This window comes from Podarcis liolepis (assembly GCF_965112155.1).
Source record: "Podarcis liolepis genome assembly, chromosome: 15".
NCBI classification, from domain to species: domain Eukaryota; kingdom Metazoa; phylum Chordata; class Lepidosauria; order Squamata; family Lacertidae; genus Podarcis; species Podarcis liolepis.
The window spans coordinates 25,793,073-25,818,412 of NC_139566.1; the positions used below are offsets into that span (position 1 = coordinate 25,793,073).

At 51.4% G+C, this 25,340-nt stretch overlaps 1 protein-coding gene and 1 long non-coding RNA gene across 14 annotated transcripts in view; one reads left to right on the forward strand and one right to left on the reverse strand.

The window, feature by feature from the left end:
- LOC310695039 overlaps positions 1-25,340 on the reverse strand; it is a 167,858-nt gene that overhangs the window by 45,093 nt on the left and 97,425 nt on the right. The gene's annotated exons all lie outside the window — the stretch shown is intronic.
- The window catches only part of SMTN (smoothelin), an 85,977-nt gene that overhangs the window by 27,382 nt on the left and 33,255 nt on the right, over positions 1-25,340 (forward strand). For 10 of the 13 annotated variants that reach the window (XM_083478519.1, XM_083478514.1, XM_083478524.1 and 7 more), the window contains 8 exons: positions 1,457-1,535; positions 3,748-3,851; positions 6,536-6,620; positions 6,719-7,068; positions 9,221-9,275; positions 12,546-12,650; positions 16,806-17,453; positions 21,572-21,672. In XM_083478519.1, the coding sequence (XP_083334645.1) occupies positions 1,457-1,535; positions 3,748-3,851; positions 6,536-6,620; positions 6,719-7,068; positions 9,221-9,275; positions 12,546-12,650; positions 16,806-17,453; positions 21,572-21,672 (1,527 nt within the window). Of the gene's footprint in view, positions 1-1,456; positions 1,536-3,747; positions 3,852-5,813; positions 6,052-6,535; positions 6,621-6,718; positions 7,069-9,220; positions 9,276-12,545; positions 12,651-16,805; positions 17,454-21,571; positions 21,673-25,340 lie in introns of those variants that run through there. The other 3 variants (XM_083478515.1, XM_083478521.1, XM_083478516.1) reach the window with 2 other exon arrangements.

Consider the following 25,340-nt stretch of genomic DNA (forward strand, 5'->3'; position numbering starts at 1 on the left):
GGATGAAGAGACCAAACAAACAGCCAAAGGCCCGCATTCGAATCCTGTCACTTGCTATTGGGCAAGCCCCATCCTCTCTCAGTATAACCTGTCTCAGTTTGCGATATACTCGGGACTCGTTTACTTCTGAGATTACCCCCACTCGACCGCTTTGATCCGCACTTGTAAGAAACGGGTTCTTTTAGTGCGGGAACTTTCTGGGAAACACTCTGAATTTTCAGATGTCAATATGAACTTTACGATTGCAATGTGGCAGGCTGCTGGCTTCCTTCCTGCAGCTTTTTACTTGGGTCTGAGCTGGCTGGGAGTTTTGGATCTGACATTCTCCAGGCTCTGGGGAGATAACTGCCTCGTTTGTCTCTTTCCCTGGCCGCTGCTAAGTGCCTTGGCAAGGAAAGAGTGCCCTTTAGTGGCCAGCTCATGTAACTGTTCCTGTATTTCAGGGATTTTGTTGGGGGGGCACTTTTCCTCTAGAGGGCCACATTCTCTCCTGGACAACCTTCTGAGGGCCACATGCTGGTGGCGGGTAGGGCCAGAGTCAAAGTCAAATGGAGCAATGAATGTGCACTTTGCCTTAGGACACTAGGCTGGTTTCTGCAGACACTCCCCTGCCTGTTTCCGCCTTCCAGCGGAAGTAAGAGTAAGAGGCACTGTTAGAGTCCCAGGACACATCTTGTTCCCCGTTGTCAGAAATCGATCTTTCAGTGCAGCAGCACCTATGGAACTCCCTGCCTCTTGATATCAGGCGGCCGACTTCACTGTACTCTTTTCAGAGCCCGCTAAAAACATTTATTTAAAAATAGATAAGCCCACCCAGATGCATAGAACGTTGATGCGAGTTTTAATCTGTTTATATTCTATTGTTATTTTACCTGCGAATTTTTCCGAATGATAATTTTATTGTATGACCTTTGAAGTAAACCAACCCCACCCCCTTTTTTTGCAATAAAGCAGTGCCTAAATTTTGTGAAATAAGAATAATAAAATCTCAGCTGTTCAAAAGTATCCAGGGAAGGTGTGAAGCAAAGCTGGAGAGGGGTGTGGCCCAATTAGAGGAGGCGTGGCTTTTGAAGATGTGTGTCCTTGGGAAAGCATCCAGGGTTAGATAGAGATGCCTTGGGGGGGGGGCATGTTTGGTCTCTGCACTCTACCCCTTCAATGCTGCATTTTAGGGTGTCTAGCTGTGCTTTGCAGCCAACAGGCCCCTCCTTGAAAAGCAAGCAGGGTCTTCTCAGTGTTGGCCCCTCTGTTTCACCATGTGGAGATCACCCATGTTTCTCCTCATTAAAAAAAAAGAATAAAAATGACACACTAGTCTAACCAGTGGGTATTCGCATGCACGTTGGGGCTCACGGCATTGATCCTGCCTGCGCCCAGCTGGCCCAGAGCTGGCCTTGACTTGGGGAGAATGAGGCAGACCTGTAAAAGTGGCTGACCTTTCCTTTTCTCCCATCAGATGCGGGCGGCCAGCGAATACGAGGAACGGAAACTGATCCGCGCCGCCATTCGCAAACTGCGCGCTGAAGAAATTGAAGGTACGACGGGCTCTGACTTAAGGGGAGGAAGAGAGACATGAACCTTCCCAGGGTGTTTGTGTGTGTCATCAAGGATTTGTGAGAGCCAGAAAGGACGGGGCTGGCAAAAGTGCGGAAGGAACAACCAAGAGACCATTTTGCTTATTTGTATTTGTTGCTTATTATATACAGTGGTACCTTGGGTTAAGTACCGTATTTTTCGCTCTATAACACGCACCCGACCATAACACGCACGTAGTTTTTAGAGGAGGAAAATCCGTAGGCATGCCACCCGTAGGCATTTCCTCCATAACACGCACAGACATTTCCCCTTACTTTCTAGGAGGAAAAAAGTGAGTGTTATGGTGCAAAAAATAGGGTACTTAATTTGTTTCGGAGGTCTGTTCTTAACCTGAAACTGTTCTTAACCTGAAGCACCACTTTAGCTAATGGGGCCTCCTGCTGCCGCCACGCCGCCGGAGCATGATTTCTGTTCTTAACCTGAAGCACTATTTCTGGGTTAGCAGAGTCTGTAACCTGAAGTGTCTGTAACCTGAAGCGTATGTAAACCGAGGTACCACTGTATATTTTTAGGACCTAGTGTATTATTGTGGCTCCTTAACAAACTTGTTTTAAATACAGTGGTATTTAAAACACTTCGGGTTACAGACGCTTCAGGTTACAGACTCTGCTAACTCAGAAATAGTACCTCGGGTTAAGAACTTTGCTTCAGGATGAGAACAGAAATTGAGCAGCGGCAGCATGGTAGCAGTGGGAGGCCCCATTAGCTAAAGTGGTACCTCAGGTTAAGAACAGTTTCAGGTTAAGAACAGACCTCCGGAACGAATTAAGTTCTTAACCCGAGGTCGCACTGTACGGCTTTTTAAAATTATTGAATCCCGCCCTCGGGAATATCCAGTGAAGCCGACATTGTTGGAAGCTTCAGGGCAGATAAAAGAGAGAACCTCTTTGCACGGTACATTGTTGAACTACGTAACTCATTTCCTCAGGAGGCAGTGATGGCCACTAACCTAGACAGCCAGGACTGTTGTAGGCATATACGGCGCTGGGGTGCAAAGATTCACCTGGCGCCCCCCCGTTGCCCAGTCCTAGGCCTCAGCCTCTCGCTGACTCAGTCGCCCCCGAACTTGTGGCGCAGAGCCGCCCACAGCAGAAGAGCCTTTCACTGCGCTCTGACCAATGGGCGGGCTCTCCCCCAGACTCAACTCTCGGGCCCCAGGCTCTTGGCCTGGCACCCCTGAGAGCCCGGCGCCCGGGTGCCCCTCACCCCTAGTGCCTATGGGTAAGACAGCCCTGTAAAGGGACCCCTGACCATTAGGTCCAGTCGTGACCGACTCTGGGGTTGCAGCGCTCATCTCGCTTTACTGGCCGAGGGAGCAGGCGTACAGCTTCTGGGTCATGTGGCCAGCATGACTAAGCCGCTTCTGGCGAACCAGAGCAGCGCACGGAAACGCCGTTTACCTTCCCGCCGGAGCGGTACCTGTTTATCTACTTGCACTTGATGTGCTTTCAAACTGCTAGGTTGGCAGGCGCAAGAGCCGAGCAACGGGAGCTCACCCCATCGCAGGGATTCGAACTGCCGACCTTCTGATCGGCAAGCCCTGTGGTTTAGACCACAGCGCCACCCGCGTCCCAAGACGGCCCTGTAGACAGCTTTAAAAGAGGATCAGATAAATTTGAGGTGGTGGAGGTTTTCAGTGCTACTAGCCATGATGCCTACGCTCTGCCTCCATGATTGGAAGCGGCAAAGCTTCTGAATTCCGGTTGCTGGAAACTGCAGAGGGGGAGAATGGCTCTTTGGGGAGAATCCTGCTTGCGGGTTTCCCAGGTGAGGCATCTAGTTGGCCACTGGGAGAAGTGGATGCTGGACTAGATAAGCCATTGGCTGGATCCATGCTGGTGGTGGGCAGGCCTGGGCCCCACCCACCTGTCAAGTATGCAGAAAAGCATGCCTCCCAACCAATTGGCAGTGAGGACAGCTGCGGGGCATGCTGATTGGTGCATTCCGCCTTTTAGTTGGGTGGCAGCGGGCGGAAGGATGGTGGGAACAGCTAAAGGGTGTGCGGGTCTGTGCTGGGGAAGAGGATCCACTTGCTGGAAGAGAGGGGGCACGGGGCCTTGCAGAAGTCAGTTGAGGGCCGCATGCGATGAGTTCCGGGAAGCGAACCTCCAGAGGCGAAACCTGCTTTATTTATTCTCTTCCCCTCTCAAGCTGCAGCTTTGGCGGGGAAAGCTTACTACAACCGGCGGGAGACGGATGAGGCCCTGGGGGTCAAAGGAAGGGAAGGAAACACAGCGGACGGGGGCATCTCTGAGGTGAGCAGGTCATGTGCAAAAAGAAGGTCACAAACGTACAAATCAGCTCTTCTCTCTGCCTCTCCTCCAACCTTCCACCCTCCACCCATTCCATTCCTCATGCACTTCACCTTGTAATGAATTCTTTCACAGATTGGCCGAAACGTTGTGAGTCTAAGTAAAGTAAGGACCCTGACCATTAGGTCCAGTCGTAGCCAACTCTGGGGTTGCGGCGCTCATCTCGCTTTACTGGTCGAGGGAAGCCGGCGTACAGCTTCCGGGTCATGTGGCCAGCATGACTAAGCCGCTTCTGGCGAATCAGAGCAGTGCACGGAAACGCTGTTTACCTTCCTGCCGGAGCGGTACCTATTTATCTACTTGCACTTTGAGGTGCTTTCAAACTGCTAGGTGGGCAGGAGCAGGGACCGAGCAATGGGCGCTCACCCCGTCGCGGGGATTCGAACCACCGACCTTCTGATCGGCAAGTCCTAGGCTCTGTGGTTTAACTCACAGTGCCACCGGCATCCCATAGTGCCACCTGCGTCCCATGTAATTCTTAAGTACGCAACGTGAAATAGTGCGCATTTGGAGTTTGTGAAATTTAAAGAAAAAGGAAGGTGACACTGAAAAAAATAGGGGAAAACAGGGCCCCTGCATATCATATAAAGACCGTCTATTTAAAACTTTTTCTTATGAGGCAATAATCGATATTTTTATTTATAGACATATTCATGGACATATTTTAAAGCCGATTTTGCAGGGCCCCCCTCGCCTGCACCCCTGGTGGGAGCCTTCCTCACTACCCCCTAGCTATGTCCCTGCTGGGAAGCTGCCTTAGATGTAGTCAGACCCCCTGATCCATCCATCTCAATATTGCCTACACTGACTGGCAGCAGCAGCGGCTCTCCGGGATTCCAAGCATGGATTTTCTGCCTGCCCTACGTAGAGATGCCATTGGTGACCGAACCTGTATCGTACTGCCTGCAAAGCAGGCCCCCAGGCCACCTGAGCCGTGGCTGTCCTGGTGTTGTTGCACAGCTAATGGGGTCAGGGACAGTGGGAGTTTTAGCTTGGAGGGCCACAGATTCCCCTCCTCCTAGGAGGTCTGGGGTGAGCCGAGGGGTGTGGTTTGCAGGGCTTCCTCTTGGAAGGGCTGTCGGTTGCTGCTGTTTCGGTCCTTGTTCAGTTTGGCAGGACTCTGGGCTCACCCGCGAGCATCGCGCCCTGCAGGGTTTGCGTTGCAGATTTGGGTTTCCCGAGCAGTGGTGTGAGTTGTCCACTAGATGGCAGTTTTCTCCCAGGGAAAAAAGAGAGGAAGATTTCGGTCTAGCCCAGGTCCTTGCTTAGAAGCTTGTTTCTGACGAAGGGTGTCTGGAGTTGCCATGCTCACCCCCCCCTCCAACTCACCCCCCCCAACCTAGATGGACGCAGAAACACTTGTCTTCCCTCTGTGGGGTTTTGCTCACTTTGAACTCCAATCCATGAAGACGGGCAGATACATATATGTATATATAGAGAGAGAGGGGGGGGGGAGAGAGATATTGCATCCTTATTCAATCATGGTGAATTTTTAAAAAGAGAGCTGTGTTCTACATTTAAACTGGCACATGCTGCGGCCCCAATCCAGATCACTGCCTTCCTCCGCCAGGTTGCTTTTTGGAAAAGACATGGGGCGTGGGTGGGGGGGCCCTATGGTAGTTTTGGACGTCAACTCCCTCCAGCCCACCCTCCCCCCCCCAGCCGAGTTGAAAGCTGCAATCCAAAAATGGCTGCACTGACTGTGGCCGATGGAAGTTGTAGTCCGGGAACACCTGGAGGGCACTGGATGCTTGGCGAAGGCTGCCTTCAAACCGTCGTGCGGGTGGTCTCTCCCCTGTTGCCTCCCCCCATGCAAAGCCCCCTCTCAAATTTCTCCTCCCTCCACGCATCTCCCCCCCCCCCCAAATTCCCACATTCTGTTCAGCATCTTTGAAAAAGAGTCAGGGGACCGGGGACTGTGGTTGCCTAGCAACCCAGAGTTAACCTGGATGGATGGATTATTTTGAGGAGGGGGCTGCATCTGGTTGCTTAGTAACCGCTCCCACATAGATGCACGCTCTGCCTAATTGTTCGTTGTGGTAGGGGGATCGGCTCCCTAATTTCAACGGCTCCCATAGTTTTGGACCCTCGTCTTGTTTTGGAGAGCAGGACCTGAGGAGAGCGTTTGGATGGGTGTGACAAGGTAGTGTGTGTGTGTGTGTGTGTGTGTGTGTGTGTGTGTGTGTCTACACATCTGCTGGATGCTGCCCTCAGCTGGCTGTCACCAAACCTTTGTCTGCCTCTCAGATTCTTCCTCCGAGGTGCTTCACCTAACCTGTTGTGTGGTGATTTGGGGATACCTCTCCGCAGGTGAATAAAGACCTTGCTTAAAAAATGAAATAAAAAAACCTGGATCCTTGATTCCGTGCCGATTCAGAACCCTCTCGCCTCTGGGCTTGCCGTCGCAAATGCAGGTCGCTGCTGCCACTCTGCACATGCACAGACGCCCGTAAGGGTGAAAAGCCCATCCTTTGGGAGCTACTTTTCTAATCGGGCATTGGATCGAATGGGTGTGGCAGTATGCGAGTGGATGTTTGCGGCTGCAGGTGTGCTCAGGTGAGGTCGCCGAGTCGTATGCAGAGTGATGCCGGCTGACACCGCGCTCTCCCTCTCCCATCTCTCCTCAGGTGCAGGAGCGGGAATTGATCAGGGCCCAGATCCGGGAGCTGCGAAGCCAGCAGCGTCAGGACGCGAAGCCAGCAGACATGCCGGGTGAGTCTACCTCTGCGATCAAGGGTCGGGGAACTAAGGGGTGGGGTTTCTCTCTTCCGCCGGTCGTGACCTTCCTTCCTGTCCATCCTTTCCGGCAGATTCCTCCACCCCCGCGGGAACTCTCCTGCTGCTGGACCCTGTCGCCGGGCAAGCACCCGCCGAGCCACCCTCGCTGTCAGAGAGCGGGCCGGATCCAGAGTCGAGTGCCGAGGCCAGCTCCCGAGACAGCGACTCCAGGACTGAATCGCCTCCCGCTTCCGAGGAGGAGACGGGCACCAGCCGCATTTCCGCTCCAGAAGACCGTGAGGGGTTGAGAGCTCCCGAAGGAGCGTCCGCTTCCAGCGAGCCTCTGCAAGGGCTGCCAGATGCTCCGAGCGCAGCGAGCGATTCCTCCCAGGAAGAGGAGGCTTCCCCGAAATTACTGAGTGAAGAGACTCCGAGAGAACGGGTACGTGTGCGCCATTCCCCCTAACCTCACTGGAAGGGGATGAATAGTGCAAGTGTGGGGAAAGGTTTGCGACTCAAGGGCCACCTTCCCTTTCCAGGGGCCGCATGGTGGAGATGCGAGAGGTCAGGGGTCAAAGTGGGCGGGGCAACGAATGCACATTCTACAGTAGGGTAGTTTCTATACAGCTCTCCATCCTTCGTTTTGAGGGTCCGAGGACACATTTTAGGCAAGCAGGAACTTTCAGGGTACATGTGGGGTGCTGTGTGGCTGGTAGGGAGGGAGGGAGGAAGGCATCATTTGCCCTTCTGCCTAGTACAGTGGTACCAGGGTTACATACGCTTCAGGTTACAGACTCCACTAACCCAGAAATAGTACCTCGGGTTAAGAACTTTGCTTCAGGGTGAGAACAGAAATCGGGCTCTGGCGGCGCAGCGGCAGCAGGAGGCCCCATTAGCTAAAGTGGTGCTTCAGGTTAAGAACAATTTCAGGTTAAGAATGGACCTCTGGAACGAATGAAGTAATTAACCCGAGGTAACACATGCAAAAAGCAAGAGAAGAAAACAATGTTGTTTTTGGTGGGACAGGAACTACAGCAGAATGGAAACACTGCTGTAACTCCCGACATTATTATTATTTTTTGCTAGAGAGGAAGCAGCTAGCAGTGGATGGCCCTCGCTCCAGGATCCCGAGAGGGGTCGCACTGAGAACCCCCTTCGTAAAATGAAGGGGAAAGACCTCTGTTTTAGCAGAGGTGTTCAGTGCAACCCCACCCCAGCCCACCCATCCTGGTCCTTGAGCCCGTCATCGTCAGAGAGGCTTGTCACCCGATGTCACTACAACAGAGAGACAGTGAGGTGTAGTGGTTACAGCAGCGGTTCCCAAAGTGGGTGGTAGGGTGGGGGGATTGCCTGGGGAGGCGGTAAGAGGCATGAAGAGGCAGCAGCGGGGCGGGGGTGTGTGTGTGAATGACCATCAGAGTTTGAAAGGCTGCTATCTCTAGATCAAGTTCATCAATTTGGTTGAACTAATTCAGCTAAATGGTTGGAGTTTGAATAAATGTGAAATTCATCATTACTGTTTTGAATTTCATTGGGCCATTCTCCTCCTTAACGAGCCATGCAAACTGCTTTTCTGAATACAGTGTTACCTTGGTTCTCGAACTTAATCCGTTCCGGGAGTCTGTTTGACTCCCGAAACCATTCGAAAACCAAGGCGCAGCTTCTGATTGGCTGCAGGAGCTTCCTGCACTCAAGCAGAAACTGCGTCGGACGTTCGGCTTCCGAAAAACGTTCACAAACTGGAACACTTACTTCCAGGTTTGCGGCGTTCGGGAGCTGATTTGTTTGAGAGCCTAGCCGTTCGAGTACCAAGGTACCACTGTAATGCTTTTTTTACAGGGTAGGGGGAACCAGAGATGAGTTTATGGAGCTAAGGGTATGGTGGCCTGAAAAGGTTTGGGAACCACTGAGTTAGAGTATCGGACTAAGACCTTGGGAGATCAAGGTTCAAAACCCCACTTGGCCATATAGAATCATAGGGACCTGAGGATCAAGTAGTCCAATCGCCTCCAATTTAGGAATAGGAAGTGTCAGGGATTGAACCTGCAACTTTGATGTTATCAGCGCTTTCTCAGCCTAAACCTACCTCCCAGGGTTGCTGTGGGGATTAAATGAGGAGAACCATGTGCGCCAGCCTTCAGCTGATAGCCTATACAGCGGTACCTTGGTTTAAGAACAGCCCTGTTTACGAACAGTTTGGTACCTCGGTTTACAAACTCCACAAAACCGGAAGTAGTGTCCTGGTTTGAGAACTTTACCTCGGTTTAAGAGCGGAATCCGAACGGTGGAAGGGCACCGGTGGTGGGAGGCCTCATTAGGGAAAGCGCACCTCAGCTTAAGAACGATTTTGGTTTAAGAACGGACTTCTGGAACGGATAGGGTTCGTAAACCGAGGTACCACTGTAAAGGCAATAAATCGGGTGGTCAGCAGGTGGGTGGGACCTGCCTCGGGCAAAATTTGGCCCGTGAGGAAGAGAGGGGCAGACACAGATCTGGGGGGGTGAATTCTGGCTGCTCTTTTGAGTTCTGCCAGCCTGCGTGGCTGGGCAATGGGTTTGATTTTTACCCTATTTTCTCCCCCCCTCCCCCCGCAGGATGCACCTCAAGCCCCAGAGCAGGAAGTAGATGTCGTGGACAGCAGAGAAAGTGGTAAGGTCTTGAGCCAAGCATAACCGGCTGGTGGACATTGGCTGACGGGTGCTGGGTTGCACTGGGGGTGCTGAGCCTACTGAGAGGGGGGCTGCCTTTGAGATGCTGTGGGTTAGCTGCAGCCAGTGTGGCTGGGGAATTGTAGGCCCCTTAAACATGAGGATGTCGAAACGTGCCTTCGACGGAGCCAAAGCCCTTGCTTCATCTGGCTCAGTGTTGTCTACACTGACCGGCAGCAGCCCTCCGGTGGTTTTGGGACAGGGATATTTCCTTTCCAGTCCTAACTGGAGATGTTGCATGGCAGTGAACCCGGCACCTTCTGCATGCAGAACAGATGCACTACGGCTGAGCTGGTGGCCCTTCGCCATACTTGAGCCAGAAACCTGGTCAATCTGGCTCAGTATTTTCTATCTACACCAGGCATCCCCAAACTTGGCCCTCCAGATGTTTTGGGACTACAACTCCCATCATCCCTAGCTAACAGGACCAGTGGTCAGGGATGATGGGAGTTGTAGTCCCAAAACATCTGGATGCCTGATCTACACCAACCACCTGCGTTTCCCAGCCATGCCTGGAGATCTTGGGAATTCCACCTGCGACATTCTGCATGCAAAGCAGATGCTCTACTGCTGACCTATGACCTTCCCCCATATCACAGGAAGCTGCTTTATGTTAAGTCCATCTAGCTCAGTACTGTCAACACTGACTGGCAGCAGCTTCCCGGAGTTTCAGACCAGGGCCTCTTCCTGCCCTACCTGTAGATGCCTCTGGGGATTGAGCCAGGCACCTTTTGCACGCAAATTAGATGCCTGGCCAGTGACCTATTGGTCCACCTAAGCCAGTGCTGCCTCCACTGACCTGCAGCAGCTCTCCAGGAATTCACAACTGTACCCGGAGATGTCATCGGGGATTGAACCTGGAACCTTTTGCATGCAAAACGGATGCATTACCGCTGAGCTGTGTTCCATCCCCGAGTGGCGTCCTTTCCCTTCTGCCGAAAGAGAGCTGTGTGTTCATCGTGCATGTACTCCCACCAGCCCCAACCGGCAGCCCACACCTTCCTTTCTAGAAACCCTACCCGTGTCTGGAATCATGGTGTGTGTGTGTGTGTGTGTGTGTGTGTGTAGCAGGCCCTCTAAGGCATCCCAGAGCTCTCTGGCCGCAGGCTGGCCTTGACGGCGCGGTGTCGCTTGCTTACGAGAGCTGAGCGCAAGCCCTGGGAGAGATAATAATAATAATTTAATAATTTATTATTTATACCCCCCGTCCATCTGGCTGGAGATGCCTCATCTAGCCTTTAATCCCGGCAACATCCTTGCCCAAGCCTTAGACCTCGCCCTCTCTTCACCCCAGCTGCAATTTTGGAAAAACTCCGGCCACCCCTGTCCCATCCTCTGTAAGGCTCCACAAAGATGGGCTCAGGCCCCTCGACCCGGATCTGCTGCAAAGCGAGTCTGGGGTCTGCCCTGGCCCTGGGAGACGTGCCCCCTGTTTTGGGTTCTGGGCCTCTCTCTGCGGTTGTCCTTGCATCCCCTCCCTGCTTTCCCCCCTTCTGCCAGGCAGCGTCTAAGGCTTCCTCCAAGGGCCATGAAAGGGAATCTGTTGCTCCGCCAAGCTGGACCTTTTGCATTCCTTCTCCCAATAAGGTCAGGAACGGCTCCTCGCTCCATCCTCAGCTGCCTTCTCCCTCCCACCCCCCCACCCCGTCTTCCTTTCTCCTTTGGGCTTTGCTCTGTCCCAGTCTCTCTCTCTCCCCCCCCCCTTGTTCCCTGGCAGATCAAGGAGGCTCCAGGGCCCCCTTTTGCAAACACATTCTCCCTCCACTTCAACCGAATCTCCAATCTTCGGTCACGTTCCTTGTTGCCCCTCTCGCCTTCTTAACTTTCCCGAAGGGTGCAGAGACTCCCAAGAGTTTGGCGAGGCCGGCTGCGGAAACCGACGGGAGGTGGTTTTTAAAAAAATAAAAAAACACATTGACGTCTTTTGTTGCTCTTCTGCAGTTCATCACCCTGGGATCTTTCGGGAGGGAGGGCGAATCGTAAATCCAGTGCTTAATAACAGTCGGAAAGGAATAATTATGAAGAGTCGTCCTTTCCTCTGGCCCCAAAGTTCAGCCACAGGGCAGAAGTTGTGGCTCTTCTTGCACAACAAAAACACACACACATGGAATGGGAACCCCTGGCAACGAGAATTCTTAGAAGTGGGGAACTGGGACAGGCTGTCTTGCTATCCCATGTTTTTGAAGGCTTTTTGCATCATTATTGTCTATTAAGGCCAGGCACCATCACCTCCCTTCGCAGCTATTATTATGGCTGTAACTGAGTGACACGACATCAGCCTTGCCTGCGCAAGGTCCTGAGTTCAATCCTCTGCTGAGAAAAGACCCCTGCCTGAATCCCTGGAGAGCTGCTGCCAGTCCGAGTGGACAGTACTGAGCTAGGTGGACCCAATGGCCTGACTTATACCAAAGGCAGCTTCCTACATTGATTTTAGAATGAATTGATTTTAGAATGTATTTTGATTAATTGATAGTGATTTTATGTAAACTGTGTTACTTTTATTGTTGTTAGCCGCTCTGAGCCTGGCTTCGGCTGGGGAGGACGGGATATAAATAAATAAATTATTATTATTATTATTATTATTATTATTATTACTACTACTACATTCCACTTCAATCTGGCCTTTTATCCAGAACAGTGAGGACTAGAATCTTAGCTCTTTTTTAAGTGGAAGGTGCCACAAACTCAGTGACAGATGGCGCCTGCTTTGTGCATAAGTAGGTCTCAGGTTCAGTCCTCTGGGCAGGGCTGGGAAAATTCAGCTTGGTGTTGTCGACACTGACTGGCAGCAGCTCTCCAAAGGAGATGCCTGGAGGGGCCATTGGGGTTTCACCTGGGGCCTTCTGCAATCCAAGCAGGTGCTCTGCCACCAAGCTATGCTCCTTCCCTGCTGGAGAACCCCTTTGTCTAACCCCGTGGTTCCCAGCGTTGGGCGCACACCCCACGGAGGGGGGAGTTTGATTTTTAAGGGGGGCAATTCGAGAATGAGCTATTAACACTGAATGGCCTTTTAGGCTTCCTCCATGTGAATAGGAGTTCACTTTTTGAATAATAAGAATTTATATGTCACGGGGTGGGGTAGGGGTATCAGGATTTTAGGGGTGCTTAGGTGGGGCATGGCCAAAAAAAAAGGCTGGGAACCACTGGTTTAAGCCCTTGAGAAGCTTCAGAACCTTTCGTTTAACATAGCTTCATCCCCCCCCCTTGACAGTTTCCTCAGCAGCTCCATCCAGTGCCGCCCCCCAGACCCCTGCCCCTCCAGATGCCCGCTGCGGTGAAACCACACAACCGACGCCACGCCAGGCAACCAGCACAGGTAACAACCATCTGGCCTAGCAACGGATTGCTTCTTGGCAGTGGGGGAAGTTCATTCTCTCTCTCTATTTCTCTGTGGCATAGTTGCTACTTATCTAACAGGACAGGGGAACCTTGGTGCCAGAGATGGCATTGTGTGGGTTTGGTTTCAGCCCCCTCCCAGGTGTTTGACATGATTTTTATTTTTATTATGCCTTCCAAAGGAAGCTGCCTTAGAATCATAGAAATGTAAAGTGGGAAGGGACCCTGAGAATCATCTCAGGGTGGTTCCCGACGTGGGGCACATGTTTAAGGGGGGGGGGCAATTTGGAAGCTTGTTTAGACCAAGTTAATGGTCTTTTAGGCTTCCTCCATGTGAATAAGAAAAGAATTATATGTCACCAGTGGGGGGGGTGTCAGGATTTTAGAGATGCTTAGGTGGGGCATGGGATGCGGGTGGCACTGTGGGTTAAACCACAGAGCCTAGGACTTGCCGATCAGAAGGTTGGTGGTTCGAATCCCTGCAATGGGGTGAGCTCCCGTTGCTTGGTCCCTGCTCCTGCCAACCTAGCAGTTTGAAAGCATGTCAAAGTGCAAGTAGATAAATAGGCACCGCTCCAGTGGGAAGGTAAACGGCGTTTCCGTGCGCTGCTCTGGTTCGCCAGAAGCGGCTTAGTCATGCTGGCCACATGACCTGGAAGCTGTAGGCCAGCTCCCTCGGCCAATAAAGTGAGATGAGCACCGCAACCCCAGAGTCGGCCACGACTGGACCTAATGGTCAGGGGTCCCTTTACCTTTACCTAGGTGGGGCATGGCCAAAAAATGGTTGGCAACCACTGGTCTAGTTCAATCCCCTGCAATGCAGGAATATGCAACAGTCTCATACGGGGATTGAACCTGCATCCTTGGTGCTACCAACTAAGCTATCCAGGCCCAACATTAGACATAGGAATATACGAAGCTTCTTTATACTGATTCAGACCGTTGGTCCATCTACCTCAGTAGTGTCGACACTGACTGGCAGCAGCTCTCCAGGGTTTCAAGCAGGGGACGTTTTCTGCCCTACCTGGAGGTGCTGTTGGGGATCGAACCTGTGGCCTTCTGCATGCCAGGCAGCTGCTCTTACCGTTAAGCCGTGGCCCTTTTTAAACAGGAACATAGGAAGCTGCCTTTATACTGAGTCCCCTCATCGCTCCATCTAGCTCCATGTCGTTTACACTGGGCGGCAGCAGGAGCTCGCCAGTGTTTTAGGTTTCTCCCAGCCCTACTTAGAGATTGCGGGGATTTGAATCCGGGGCGCTCTGCATGCAAAGCAGAAGCACCTCACGGCAGAAATCGGTCATTTAGTATAATAGCACCTACATTTTGGGACTCTCTGCCTGGACATCAGGAAAGTGCCTTTGCTCTACTCAGTTAGATGCCTGCTTGAAACATTTTTGTTTAAGCAAGACTACCCAGACATTCAGGATACTGAGATGTGTTTTATCCCTCTTTAGGATGGCGCTGTGTTCTAAACCACTGAGCCTCTTGGGCATGGGTAGGCAAACTAAGGCCCGGGGGCCGGATCCGGCCCAATCGCCTTCTAAATCTGGCCTGTGGCCTGTCCAGGAATCAGCGTGTTTTTACATGAGTAGAATGTGTCCATTTATTTAAAACACATCTCTGGGCTATTTGTGGGGCATAGGAATTCATTCATTCCCCCCCCCCAATTTAGTCCGGCCCCCCACAAGGTCTGGGACCCGGCCCCCTACTGAAAAAGTTTGCTGACCCTCCTCTTGGGCTTGCCAATCAAAAGGTCGGTGGTTCGAATCCCCGTCACTGGGTGAGCTTCCGTTGCTCTGTCCCAGGTCCTGCCTACCTAGCAGTTCGAAAGCACGTCAAGTGCAAGTAGATAAATAGGTACCGCTCCGGCAGGAAGGTAAACGGCGTTTCCGTGCACTGCTCTGGTTTCGGTGTTCCGTTGCAGCAGAAGCGGCTTAGTCATGCTGGCCACATGACCCAGAAAAACCAGCTGCGGACAAACACCGGCTCCCTTGGCCTGAAAGCGAGATGAGCGCTGCAACCCCAGAGTTGTCTACAACTGGACTTAACTGCCAGGGGTCTTTTACCTTTTTATACCTGTTTTTAAATTGAGCTTTTTTTTTAAAAAAAGTTTTCTTTTATATATTTGCAAACTACCAAGAGGTTTTCCAACAATCAAGCAGCATATACATTTTTTGCTTAAGTAAATGTTAGAAAATGGAATAAAAATAGCTTTACAAAACGTTATAGCTTTACAAAACGTTAACAACAATACAAAAAATGACAGCAGGTCATTAATAGTACATAGTCATCTTAATAGTACATAGTGCTTATTTTAGTTAATTGTGTATACTGCTGGATTGTAGAAAATAGAAAGAAAAACCCTCATTAAAAAAAATTAAACAATGGAATCATCAGTAAAAAAATAAAATAAAAACAACTATTTAAAACCTTCCGAAAAATAATTAACATCACTGATAAACTCCCCCCTCCAATCAAAACACCTGTCAGCCTTTTATATGTCTGAGTAGGGTTTGCCTAAACCAATTTTTTTGTAGCAGACACCACAAAGAGTGCAGTGAAGACACTGTCTAATATCAATTGGCAGGGAGTTCCAAAGAGTGCGAATAGATTACAACATCTCTCAGCCTTAGCCAGCACAGCCAAGTTGTAGTCTGAAACATCTGGAGGGCATCAGGTTGGGGAAGGCTGCATGAGTGAGTCTTTGGATTTTCTCAGCTCGGTCATGTGGCTAAATGGGGGGGGGCAGCGTTTATTTGCTGGGGGTGGTGTGAGGAGGGGTTCTGCATTTAGTGGTGTGAGAGAGATGATGCTTGGCCCCCAGAGGAGCTCAGAGTAAGTTTTATTTTGGCAACTGACACCCACCAGCATCTGAACCAATTACGGTAGTTTCCAGCTCCAACTCAGAGTGCTGGTTTTGACCTATAAAGCCTTAAACGGCTCAGTAACGCAATACCTCAAGGAACGCCTCTTTCCATATGAACCTACCCGGACCCTGAAAACATATTCTGAGGCCCTTGCTCATGTGCCTCCTCGAGAGGTCCAGAGGATGGCAACACAAGAGCAGGGCCTTCTCTGCAGTGGCTCCCCGTCTGTGGAATGCTTTCCCCAGGGAAGTTTGCCTGGTGCCTTCATTATAACCCTTAAGGCAAAAATGTTCCTCTTTCAACAGGCCTTTGGCTGATCAATAGGGTGGTTCATAAAAAAACTCCCCCCCCCATGCCTTCTCCAAATGTCTTATCTTACTACACTAGGGATTATATAGCTGTATCTGAAATTTCATGCATATCAGTTAATATCTTGACCCTGCTCCACTGAATTGAAATTTCAGCCTTCACAACATACGAAAACAGCCAAGTAAACAGCTATTCCAATTATCCCTAGCTAGCAGGACTAGTGGTCAGGGCTGATGGGAACTGTGGTCTGAAAACGGCTGGAGAACCAAGTTTGGGAAACACTGGATCAAATGATCCTTAGGGTCCCTTCCCTATTGGGACGTGGGTGGTGCTATGGGTTAAAGCACAGAGCCTAGGACTCGCTGATCAGAAGGTCGGTGGTTCAAATCCCCGCAATGGGGTGAGCTCCCGTTGCTCGGTCCCTGCTCCTGTCCACCTAGCAGTTCGAAAGCATGTCAAAGTGCAAGTAGATAAATAGGTACCGCTCTGGTGGGAAGGTAAACGGCGTTTCCGTGTGCTGCTCTGGTTCGCCAGAAGCGGCTTAGTCATGCTGGCCACATGACCCGGAAGCTGTCTGCGGACAAACGCCGGCTCCCTCGGCCAATAAAGTGAGATGAGCGCCGCAACCCCAGAGTTGGCCATGACTGGACCTAATGTCCAGGGATCCCTTTACCTTTACCTTTAGGTTCCCTTCCAAATCTACGATTCTATGTTTCTTTGACAAGCTGGAGATTTGGAGCTTCCTAACTTTGATCTTCCTTCTTGGGACAGGGAAGGACTCTGGGAGTCGCTCACACTGCCTGTGCTGGCGATGCTCCTTCTGTTATTGTTTTAAATGCGTATAAACTCTGGGAGGAGCTCAGAAGCCTTCTTGGCCAGATTCCCAGCTGGGTGATGCATAAACTCTCCTCTGTTCCCAAGCCGACAAGCACGCCCCTTTCCCTCTCTCTGTCTTGCAGATTCCCGCCGGGATCAGCCCTTCCAGCGATCCGGCTCTGTGTTGGACCGCGCACGAAAGTTCAGCTCGGAGCCCCCCAAGCCGGCCGGCTCTGCGGCCCCACCCCGGAAGGTGGAGAGTGCGGGCAAAGGCGCCCGGATCCTGCAGCAGCAGCAGCAGCTCCTGAACCCCCCGCGTGCAGGAGACTTACCTGCCGGGGCACGGGGTGGCAGCAGTGGCACTGCCGGCCGTGCCCTCCAGGATGCCAGCAGGCAGCGGGGTGCAGAGGAGCAGCAGCAGCCGGCCAAGCCCTCCGCCATCCAGGCAAAGACCGGGACAGTGAGGCCTCCCGCCGAGAGTCCGGCTGGCCCTAAAGAGGCGGCCGGCCCTCGGGGGCGGAGCCAGGCCGGCCAATGGCAGGGGAGCAAGTGGGCACCTGCCCGCCCCTCTGCTGAAAACACTCCGGGGAGCTCCTCCGGCTCAAAGGAGCCCCATGTCCCCCCGTTGAGCTCTTCCTCCTCCAGCAGCCCTCTGCCAGCCCGAGCGCGCAACCTCGGCGCTCCCGAGCCCAGCGACGAGATGAAGACCCTCTTCACCATTGAGATCAAGGATGGCCGCAGCCAGCCCCTCAGGAGCCAAATCGTGGGGACCCCAGGGAACCAGCGGGCAGGTGAGTGGCACCGCGGGCTGTGCATTTGCATTACCGTCCGGCGCCCTCGGAAGTTGGCACGGGGGCAAAAGTGTCTTAGAGGCGCTTCTTGCCCGCTCTGTGGAAGTTCCTTAGGGAGAGCACCCAGCAATTTGTTCGCTGTGATTCCTGCATTGCGGTGGGTCAGACTAGACAACCCATGAGGGTCCCTGCCCCCCACTCTGTGATTCTGCTTCTTTTCGATTTGGCTCCTTTTGGACAGAATCGTTTATTTACTGTGTTTCTTTCCTGGAAAGAGCTCAAGGCAGCGCATGTGGTTCTTCCTCCGTTCTCACAACAACGCTGTGAGGTAGGTCAGGCTGAGAGATCATGACTGATCTAGAGTTGCCCAGTGAGTTTCACCTGGTTGAGTGTAGATTCGAACCTCAATCCCTCCCGGTTTCTAGTCGGACACTCTAACTATTCCATGATGACACAATTGCCACCAGACATCCCATAAAGTGACTTTTGAAGTGGACCTGGTCTTGTAGGAACCTTCAAGGCAAGCGAGGAGAATTTTGCTGAAAGGAGTGGAATTTCCAGGACAGCAGGCAGGGCAGAGAATGTGTGTTTTGCACCTTGTGGATTTCTCCCCTGATTAAAGTTCTGCCCAGAGAAGCATCTTTCCCTGTCTGTGGCACTACCTGCTTGTTGAATTTCTCCCTTTTCTGCACGCATTAAAGCTCAGAGCCTTTGCCCACAAAATGCCAGCCGATTTGCCCCCAAAATATGAAATTGCAGGACAGACTTGGGTGTGTGTGTGTAGTTTGGTCTGGCAAACCTTCTGCAGGGAGAGTCGAAAATCTTCAGAGAAGTTTGGACAAAATGCCACAAGCTTGCATGGAAATGGCAGCCTCTGCTTTGCCGGCAGAGGATTGTCTCCCGCTGCAGAGTTGCAAGTGCTGCTTTGCACCAGGAACCCCCTTCCAGAGTTACTTCGTGCAGCGCAAGTCAGAATGTTGATCCATCTAGGTCAGTGTTGCCTTCACTGACTGGCAGCAACAGCTCTGCAGGGAATCCTTCCCAGCCCAACCTGGAGAGGCTGAAACGATGACCTTCCACCAGAGCTTTTTGCATGAAGCTACAACCCTCTATTCTGCAAAACTGCATTTTGTGGCAGGGACTTAAAGCACTCTCCTCTCCCAGGTTGCTCCCAGGTTGCTGCTGCCCCTTCATAAGGGAAAATATCTGTTATCCATAAGGTTTAAAAGGCTAGAGATTTGGGTGACAAGGGCTTCTCTGGCCAGTGGGAATTTGCAGCTGCGGGTTGCATAGGTAATTCAGCAAACTGCCTTATGCTGTTGGCCCATCCAGCTCAGCATTGTTTGCACTGACCGGCAGCAGCTCTCCAGGGGTTTTCAGGCAGGAGACATTCCCAGCCCCGCCTGGAGGGGCTGCCGGAGATTGAACCTGCGACCTTTTGCATGCAAAGCAAGCAGATAATCTGCCCCGCTGAGTTTACAGCCCTTCTCTTGAGGATAAATTAAGATTTTAGTCCCCAGGGTTTTGGTTTGCATTTTTTAAAAAAGTGCTGAATTAAATAGGACGCTGCCTAATATTGAATCAGGACGCTGGTCTGTCCAGCAGCAACTATTCAGGGTTTCAAGTAGGAATCATTGCCAGCCGTCTCGGGAGATGCTGGCGGGGATTGAACTTGGGAACTCCTGCAATTATTATTATTATTTCTTTATTTATACATACATACATACATACATACATACATACATACATACATACATACCCCGCCCATCTGGTTGGGTTTCCCCAGCCACTCTGGGCGGCTTCCAACAGAATATTAAACTACAATAACCTATTAAACATTAAAAGCTTCCCTAAACAGGGCTGCCTTCAGATGTCTTCTAAAAGTCTGGTAGTTGTTGTTCTCTTTGACATCTGATGGGAGGGCGTTCCACAGGGCGGGCGCCACCACCGAGAAGGCCCTTTGCCTGGTTCCCTGTAGCCTCACTTCTCGCAGTTAGGGAACCTTCAGAAGGCCCTCGGCACTGGACCTCAGTGTCTGGGTAGAACGATGGGGGTGGAGACGCTCCTTCAGATATATAGTGGTACCTTGGGTTAAGTACTTAATTCATTCTGGAGGTCCGTTCTTAACCTGAAACTGTTCTTAACCTGAAGCACCACTTTAGCTGATGGGGCCACATGTTGCCGCCGGAGCCCGATTTCTGTTCTTATCCTGAAGCAAAGTTCTTAACCTGAAGCACTATTTCTGGGTTAGCGGAGTGTGTAACCTGAAGCGTATGTAACCCGAGGTACCACTGTACTGGACCGAGGCCGTTTAGGGCTTGCTCTACCACTGAGCCAGAACACTTTGCCATACAGTGGTACCTCGGGTTACATACGCTTCAGGTTACATACGCTTCAGGTTACAGACTCCGCTAACCCAGAAATAGTATCTCGGGTTAAGAACTTTGCTTCAGGATGAGAACAGAAATAGTGCTCTGGCGACGCAGCGGGAGGCCCTATTAGCTAAAGTGGTGCTTCAGGTTAAGAACAGTTTCAGGTTAAGAACGGACCTCCGGAACGAATTAAGTATGTAACCAGAGGTACCACTGTATTTGCATGATGTTTCCAGTGAGATAGAGACAGAGAGGCCGGTGACAGGTTGGCACGGGTGCAGCAGCTCCTCTGTTTGTGTGTGTGGTCTCCGCACTTGGAAACTTTCCTGGTCCTGGTGGGATAAACTTCTGTCGCTGTGGCCAGAGTGTGTCGGATTGATCTTCTCAGGGATTGGGTGCAAATTCAGATTACCCCCCCCATGAAGCCTTTGAAGTCTTGACTTTTTATTTTGAGCCCTTGGTGATGCTGTGGTTGGACTTAGGACAGGGGAGAACAGGGTTCGAATCCCCCTCTTGGCCATGAAGCTCACTGAGGTTGCCCCCTTTGGTCCGTCACACCTTCTCAGCCTAGCCCACCTCACAGGGTTGCTGAGGGGATTAAATGAGGAGCGGGGAGAAAAAGGCAGGATATAAACATAAACATGCACATACCCTTTTATGCTGCAATTTCATTTTAAAATGTCAAAGCGACGAATGCAACAGTGATATGTGAAAACCATTTCAAGGTTCGAAACACCGCATCGTGGTGTTGTTTCCTTTAATCATCCTAATTTTTTTAATTTATTTTTTATTCAAAATTATAACAAGACATATTATCCAAAAACATATCATCCTTGTCCCCCCCCATTTTTCCTCCCTCCCCCCTCCCCCACCCCCCACCCCCCACCTTACTTCTTTGGTCTTTGGTTTCTCTACAAATGCTGTTTTCTGCATGTTACAAAGTTGTATAGATCCTCAAACTATTTAGCTGATTATTATCAATAAAAGGTTTGTGAATGTTTATTCAAAACCTGCTAAGGAGTCCAGTTCGCTGTTGCGTCTTCAGATACTTTGTAAAGTAATCATCCTAATTTTTGATTTGACCCAGTTCTCTACGACAACGTCTGCCAACCTGCCGCCCTCCAGAGGTTCTGGAAGGCACCTTCCGTCAGCCTTACGGCTGTGCTGATTAAAAAGCTGATGGGAACTGTAGTTCAAAACACCTGGAAAGGCAGCAGATTAGAGAAAGCAACTCTGGGCACTTGGTGGGTCGCTTGGGAGCAGCTTGGAAGTCGATTTGCCATGCGATCCACTCCCTTCCCCATCTAGAACAGGCTCATTCCCGGAGCGTTACGAAGGCTGGCGCACAGTGTCAGAAACTTGGATATATTCCACGATCTCCGCTACATTACCTGACTGCAGCTTGCCGCTTTCTGTTTTCTATTAGGAGAGCGCCAGCCGCTTTTAAAAAAGCATCTGGTTTGTAGCCCACCAAATCTCCAGGGCTTGGGGAGAAGGGCGGGTGGCAATGCGCCAAGTCTACGCTGGCGAAAAAACAGGCCCTCCCCGGCTTGTGTCCTTTGTGGTTCCTTACCTACAAAGGGAACCAAGAACTTAATGTGGACTAGTAACTTGTGCATTTCATGCGGACTGGCAACTTGCGGGCTTAAAAGCTGGCAAAATCCCAAAGCCCCAGTTTGGAGCCCTCCTCTTGCCCCGACCCCTGGCCGCTGGTGCTCACACCTGTGCCTTCTCCCCATGCCACAGAACTCACCCTGGGGTTGAGAAGCACTCCCATTCGAATCACCACCACCAGCAGCAGCGTCGACAGCTCCAGCTATGGCGGCAGCAGCTCCAGCCTTAATAAGGTGAGTCTTCCCGCTCCCTGCCCTTCTTCTGCTTTCCCTTCCTTCCTTCCTTCCTTCCTTCCTTCCTCTGATCATGCCTATTTCTGCAGGTGGGGGAAACTTAAAAAGTCCCCTTGGCCCTCCACAAAGCCGTGGAGCCTCAGGGAGGGCGGAGGGCTGCGTCAGTTCTGCAGCTGTGAGAGGCAGAGCGAAGGGCACAACTTGGGCTTTGCGCAGGAGAGGCAGTGACTGTCTAATGCCCAGCATCCTGTTCTTACAAGGGCCCTCCAGTGGGTAACCAGCAAGCAGGACCCCAGCACAAGATTTGGGATTCGGAAGCCTTGCTGCCTCCAATGGTGGAACCAGAGCGTAGTCCCTATGGCTATAGTAGCCATGGATAGCCCTCTCCTCTGTGAATTTGCCCAATCTTCTTTTAAAGCTGTCACCAGCTCCTGTGGCAGGGAGTTCCACAGTCTAACTATGCACTGCATTAAGAGGGTCTTTTCCCCTCTTCAAAATTCATTGGATGTCCCTGAGTTCTAGTGTTATGAGAGAGACCAAACTTTTCTCTATCCACATTCTCTTTGCCAGGCATAATTTTTTTTACACCTCAATCTTACTCGCCTTCCTTCTAAACCAGGGTTTCCCAGACTTGGGCCTCCAGCTGTTTTGGGACTACAACTCCCATCATCCCTGACCACTGGTCCTGCTAGGTAGGGATGATGGGAGTTGTAGTCCGAAGACAGCTTAAAGACCCTGCTCTAAACTTTAAAAAAACTCCAGGTGATGCCACTTTCCCTCATGGGGGACGTGAACCATTTGGGGTGCCCTTTTCTGAACCAGCTCTGCAACACCCCCCCCCCACTCTGCCAGCGCTCCCAGCCATGCCCTGGCTGCCTCTCACAGCCTGGTTGTGGAGCAAGCCGGCAGCTCTCCTGCCCGGGCTAATTAGCCTAATGCCTCGTCCCGCTTGTCCCTGCCGGCCTGTCGCCTCTCGTTAAGGCATTAGCCGACCTGCGGCTCCGGAATCCGGGTGGGCTGCCGCGAGGAGCTGTGCCGACAGGCGACAGGGTTGTGCCAACTCGCTCTGGGTGGGCCTCTGGGTGACCGTCCCCTGCAGGTGAGGGCGTGGGAAGGATCCTGGTCCCGGGACGGACGGGTGTGTGTGTGTGTGTGTGGCAGCCGGCCAGGAGGGTGGAAGTGAAGAGCGAGATTGCAGTTATGAGCAGGAGCTCAGGCAGTTTGTAGGGCAGGGGATGCTCTGAGCGGGACAGAACAACAACAGAGGGCCGGGAATCCGATCACTCGCTCTTTTCATCAGCCATGTGCATTATTCAGGAAGCTGTGCAGGAGGCTGGAGCTGGGCCTGGAAATAGTTGCTCAGGTGAGCAGAGCTGGCCTCCTTCTTCCGTCCCTCTCCCCGCATTCCTGTCCTGCAGCCCCCATCTTCAGGTTGGAGCAATATCCCTGTACCTTGGCCAGGCCATCTGAGCAGCGGCAGCTGTGTCGGAACTCTGTGTCATGTGTGTGTGTGTGTGTGTGTTCCCCCACTCCTCGCCTCTGCTGCCTTGCAGCGTGTCTGACGACCGGGACAAACAGCAAGGTGGTCCAGCAGCCAGGAGTAGGTGGTGGGTTGGGATTTTGTCCTTGCTTCGCAGCCACAGCAGAGGGAGGCCGTGCCAGTCTGTGCTGCTTCAGACCCCAGGTAGGGGATTGAGTGCTTAAATGCTCCCCCATAACATTTTTTTTTTAAAAATCCATGCACAGGGAAAGCTAGCTCCTCAGGAAGAAAGGTTCCTCTTTTCCATGTACTAGCTTTCTCACTGCAGGGGTCCCCCCGTGTAAAACCATTTGACGATATGATTCCTCGCCTGCGATTTGTAGTGATGCGTTTCAGTTCAGACACAAGTTGATCGCCTTATCTGTTGTTGGTATGCCTTGTTTCCTGCCTCTGTGATAGGAGAGATGGTCTCCTTTATCCCTGAATGGTTTTTTCCAGTAGTTCTCATACCCACACACCTGTGAACCCAGGGCTGCCCTGCAGCTCCATACATGACCATTATGTGCTCCCCAGGGAAGTTTGCCTGGCGTCTTCATTATACACCTTTAGGTGCCAGGCAAAAACATTCCTTTTTAACCAGGCCTTTGGTTAATCCAATTTACATACAATGCCCGTTTAATATGTGTGTGGTTTTTTGCCGGGGGGGGGGCTGTAGGCTTGTCGTTTTTATTTTTATTAGGTATTTTGTGGTTTTATATCTTGATTTTATTCTGTGAACCGCCCTGAGACTCCCGGGTATAGGGCGCTATATAAATTCAATTAACAATAACAAGAACCCCATTTCGACTGTTTGGGCTGGGATTTTGGCTCTCAGGTGCTAACTTGGATGTCCTGAGATTCTTCCTCTTTTTCATTCTTTTTTTTTAAAAAAAAAATATTTTCAGCTTTTCATCATTAACATCCTTCAAACTTAATTTCAGCAGTATTTGTACACTTGCGGGATTCCTTGAACCCCTGAACTCCATTCCTCCCCCTTCTGGTTTTCCACAGATACGTTTTTATTTTATTTTAACCACATCTAATTACATTTATCCAACTTTAGTTAAATGCTTTACCTGTTATAAATTTACAAGCGCTATATCAATCCTTCTAACATTTTCAAATCTTTACATTGTTCTTTAATGTACTCTATAAATTTATACCATTCTTTTTAAAATTTACTATCATCTTCCTAGTCATTTTTGCCATTTTGACACACAGTGGTACCTCGGGTTATGTACTTAATTCGTTCCGGAGGTCCGTTCTTAACCTGAAACTGTTCTTAACCTGAAGCACCACTTTAGCTAATGGGGCCTCCTGCTGCTGCCGCGCCGCCAGAGCCCGATTTCTGTTCTTATCCTGAAGCAAAGTTCTTACCCTGAAGCACTATTTCTGGGTTAGCGGAGTCTGTAACCTGAAGCGTATGTAACCTGAGGTACCACTGTAGTCCGTAATTTTCACTATCTACTCTTCCTTGGTTGGCGTTTCCTTTTCCTTCCATCTTTTTCTTTCAAAGCAAGCTGCCGATCCCTGTTTGCAGCAGTCGCACTCTTCCCTCCTTCACCAGTGTGGTGTAGTGGTTAAGAGCGGTAGTCTCGTAATCTGGGGAACCGGGTTCGCATCTCCACTCCTCCACATGCAGCTGCTGGGTGACCTTGGGCCAGTCACACTTCTCTGAAGTCTCTCAGCCTTACTAACCTCACAGAGTGTTTGTTGTGGGGGAGGAAGGGAAAGGAGAATGTTAGCCGCTTTGAGACTCCTTCGGGTAGTGATAAAGCCGGATATCAAATCCAGACTCCTCCTCCTCCTCCTCCTCTTCTTCTTCTTCTTCTTGTTCATCTGCTCTGAATTGCCCAGAGGATGGCCCTTCTAACGGCACCAGCCTCTGCAGCCCCCAGGGGGCACCCTTCCCCTGCCATCACAAGGCAGCCCCTGCCTCTCCCTGCACTGGGTCCAGCCTGCCCCCCACCCACACAGCCCGGCCACCTGGCCCAACTCCATCATCCTGTCTTTGTCTGTCACCGGGAAGCGTCCCTCTGCGGGACAAGAATAGCTGCCCCGGCCACACAAAAGACCCCGCTCAGCCCCGCCGGTCACCAGAGAGCCGTGGTCCCGCCATTCGGGGCTCCTTTGCACTTTCTCTCCTGGC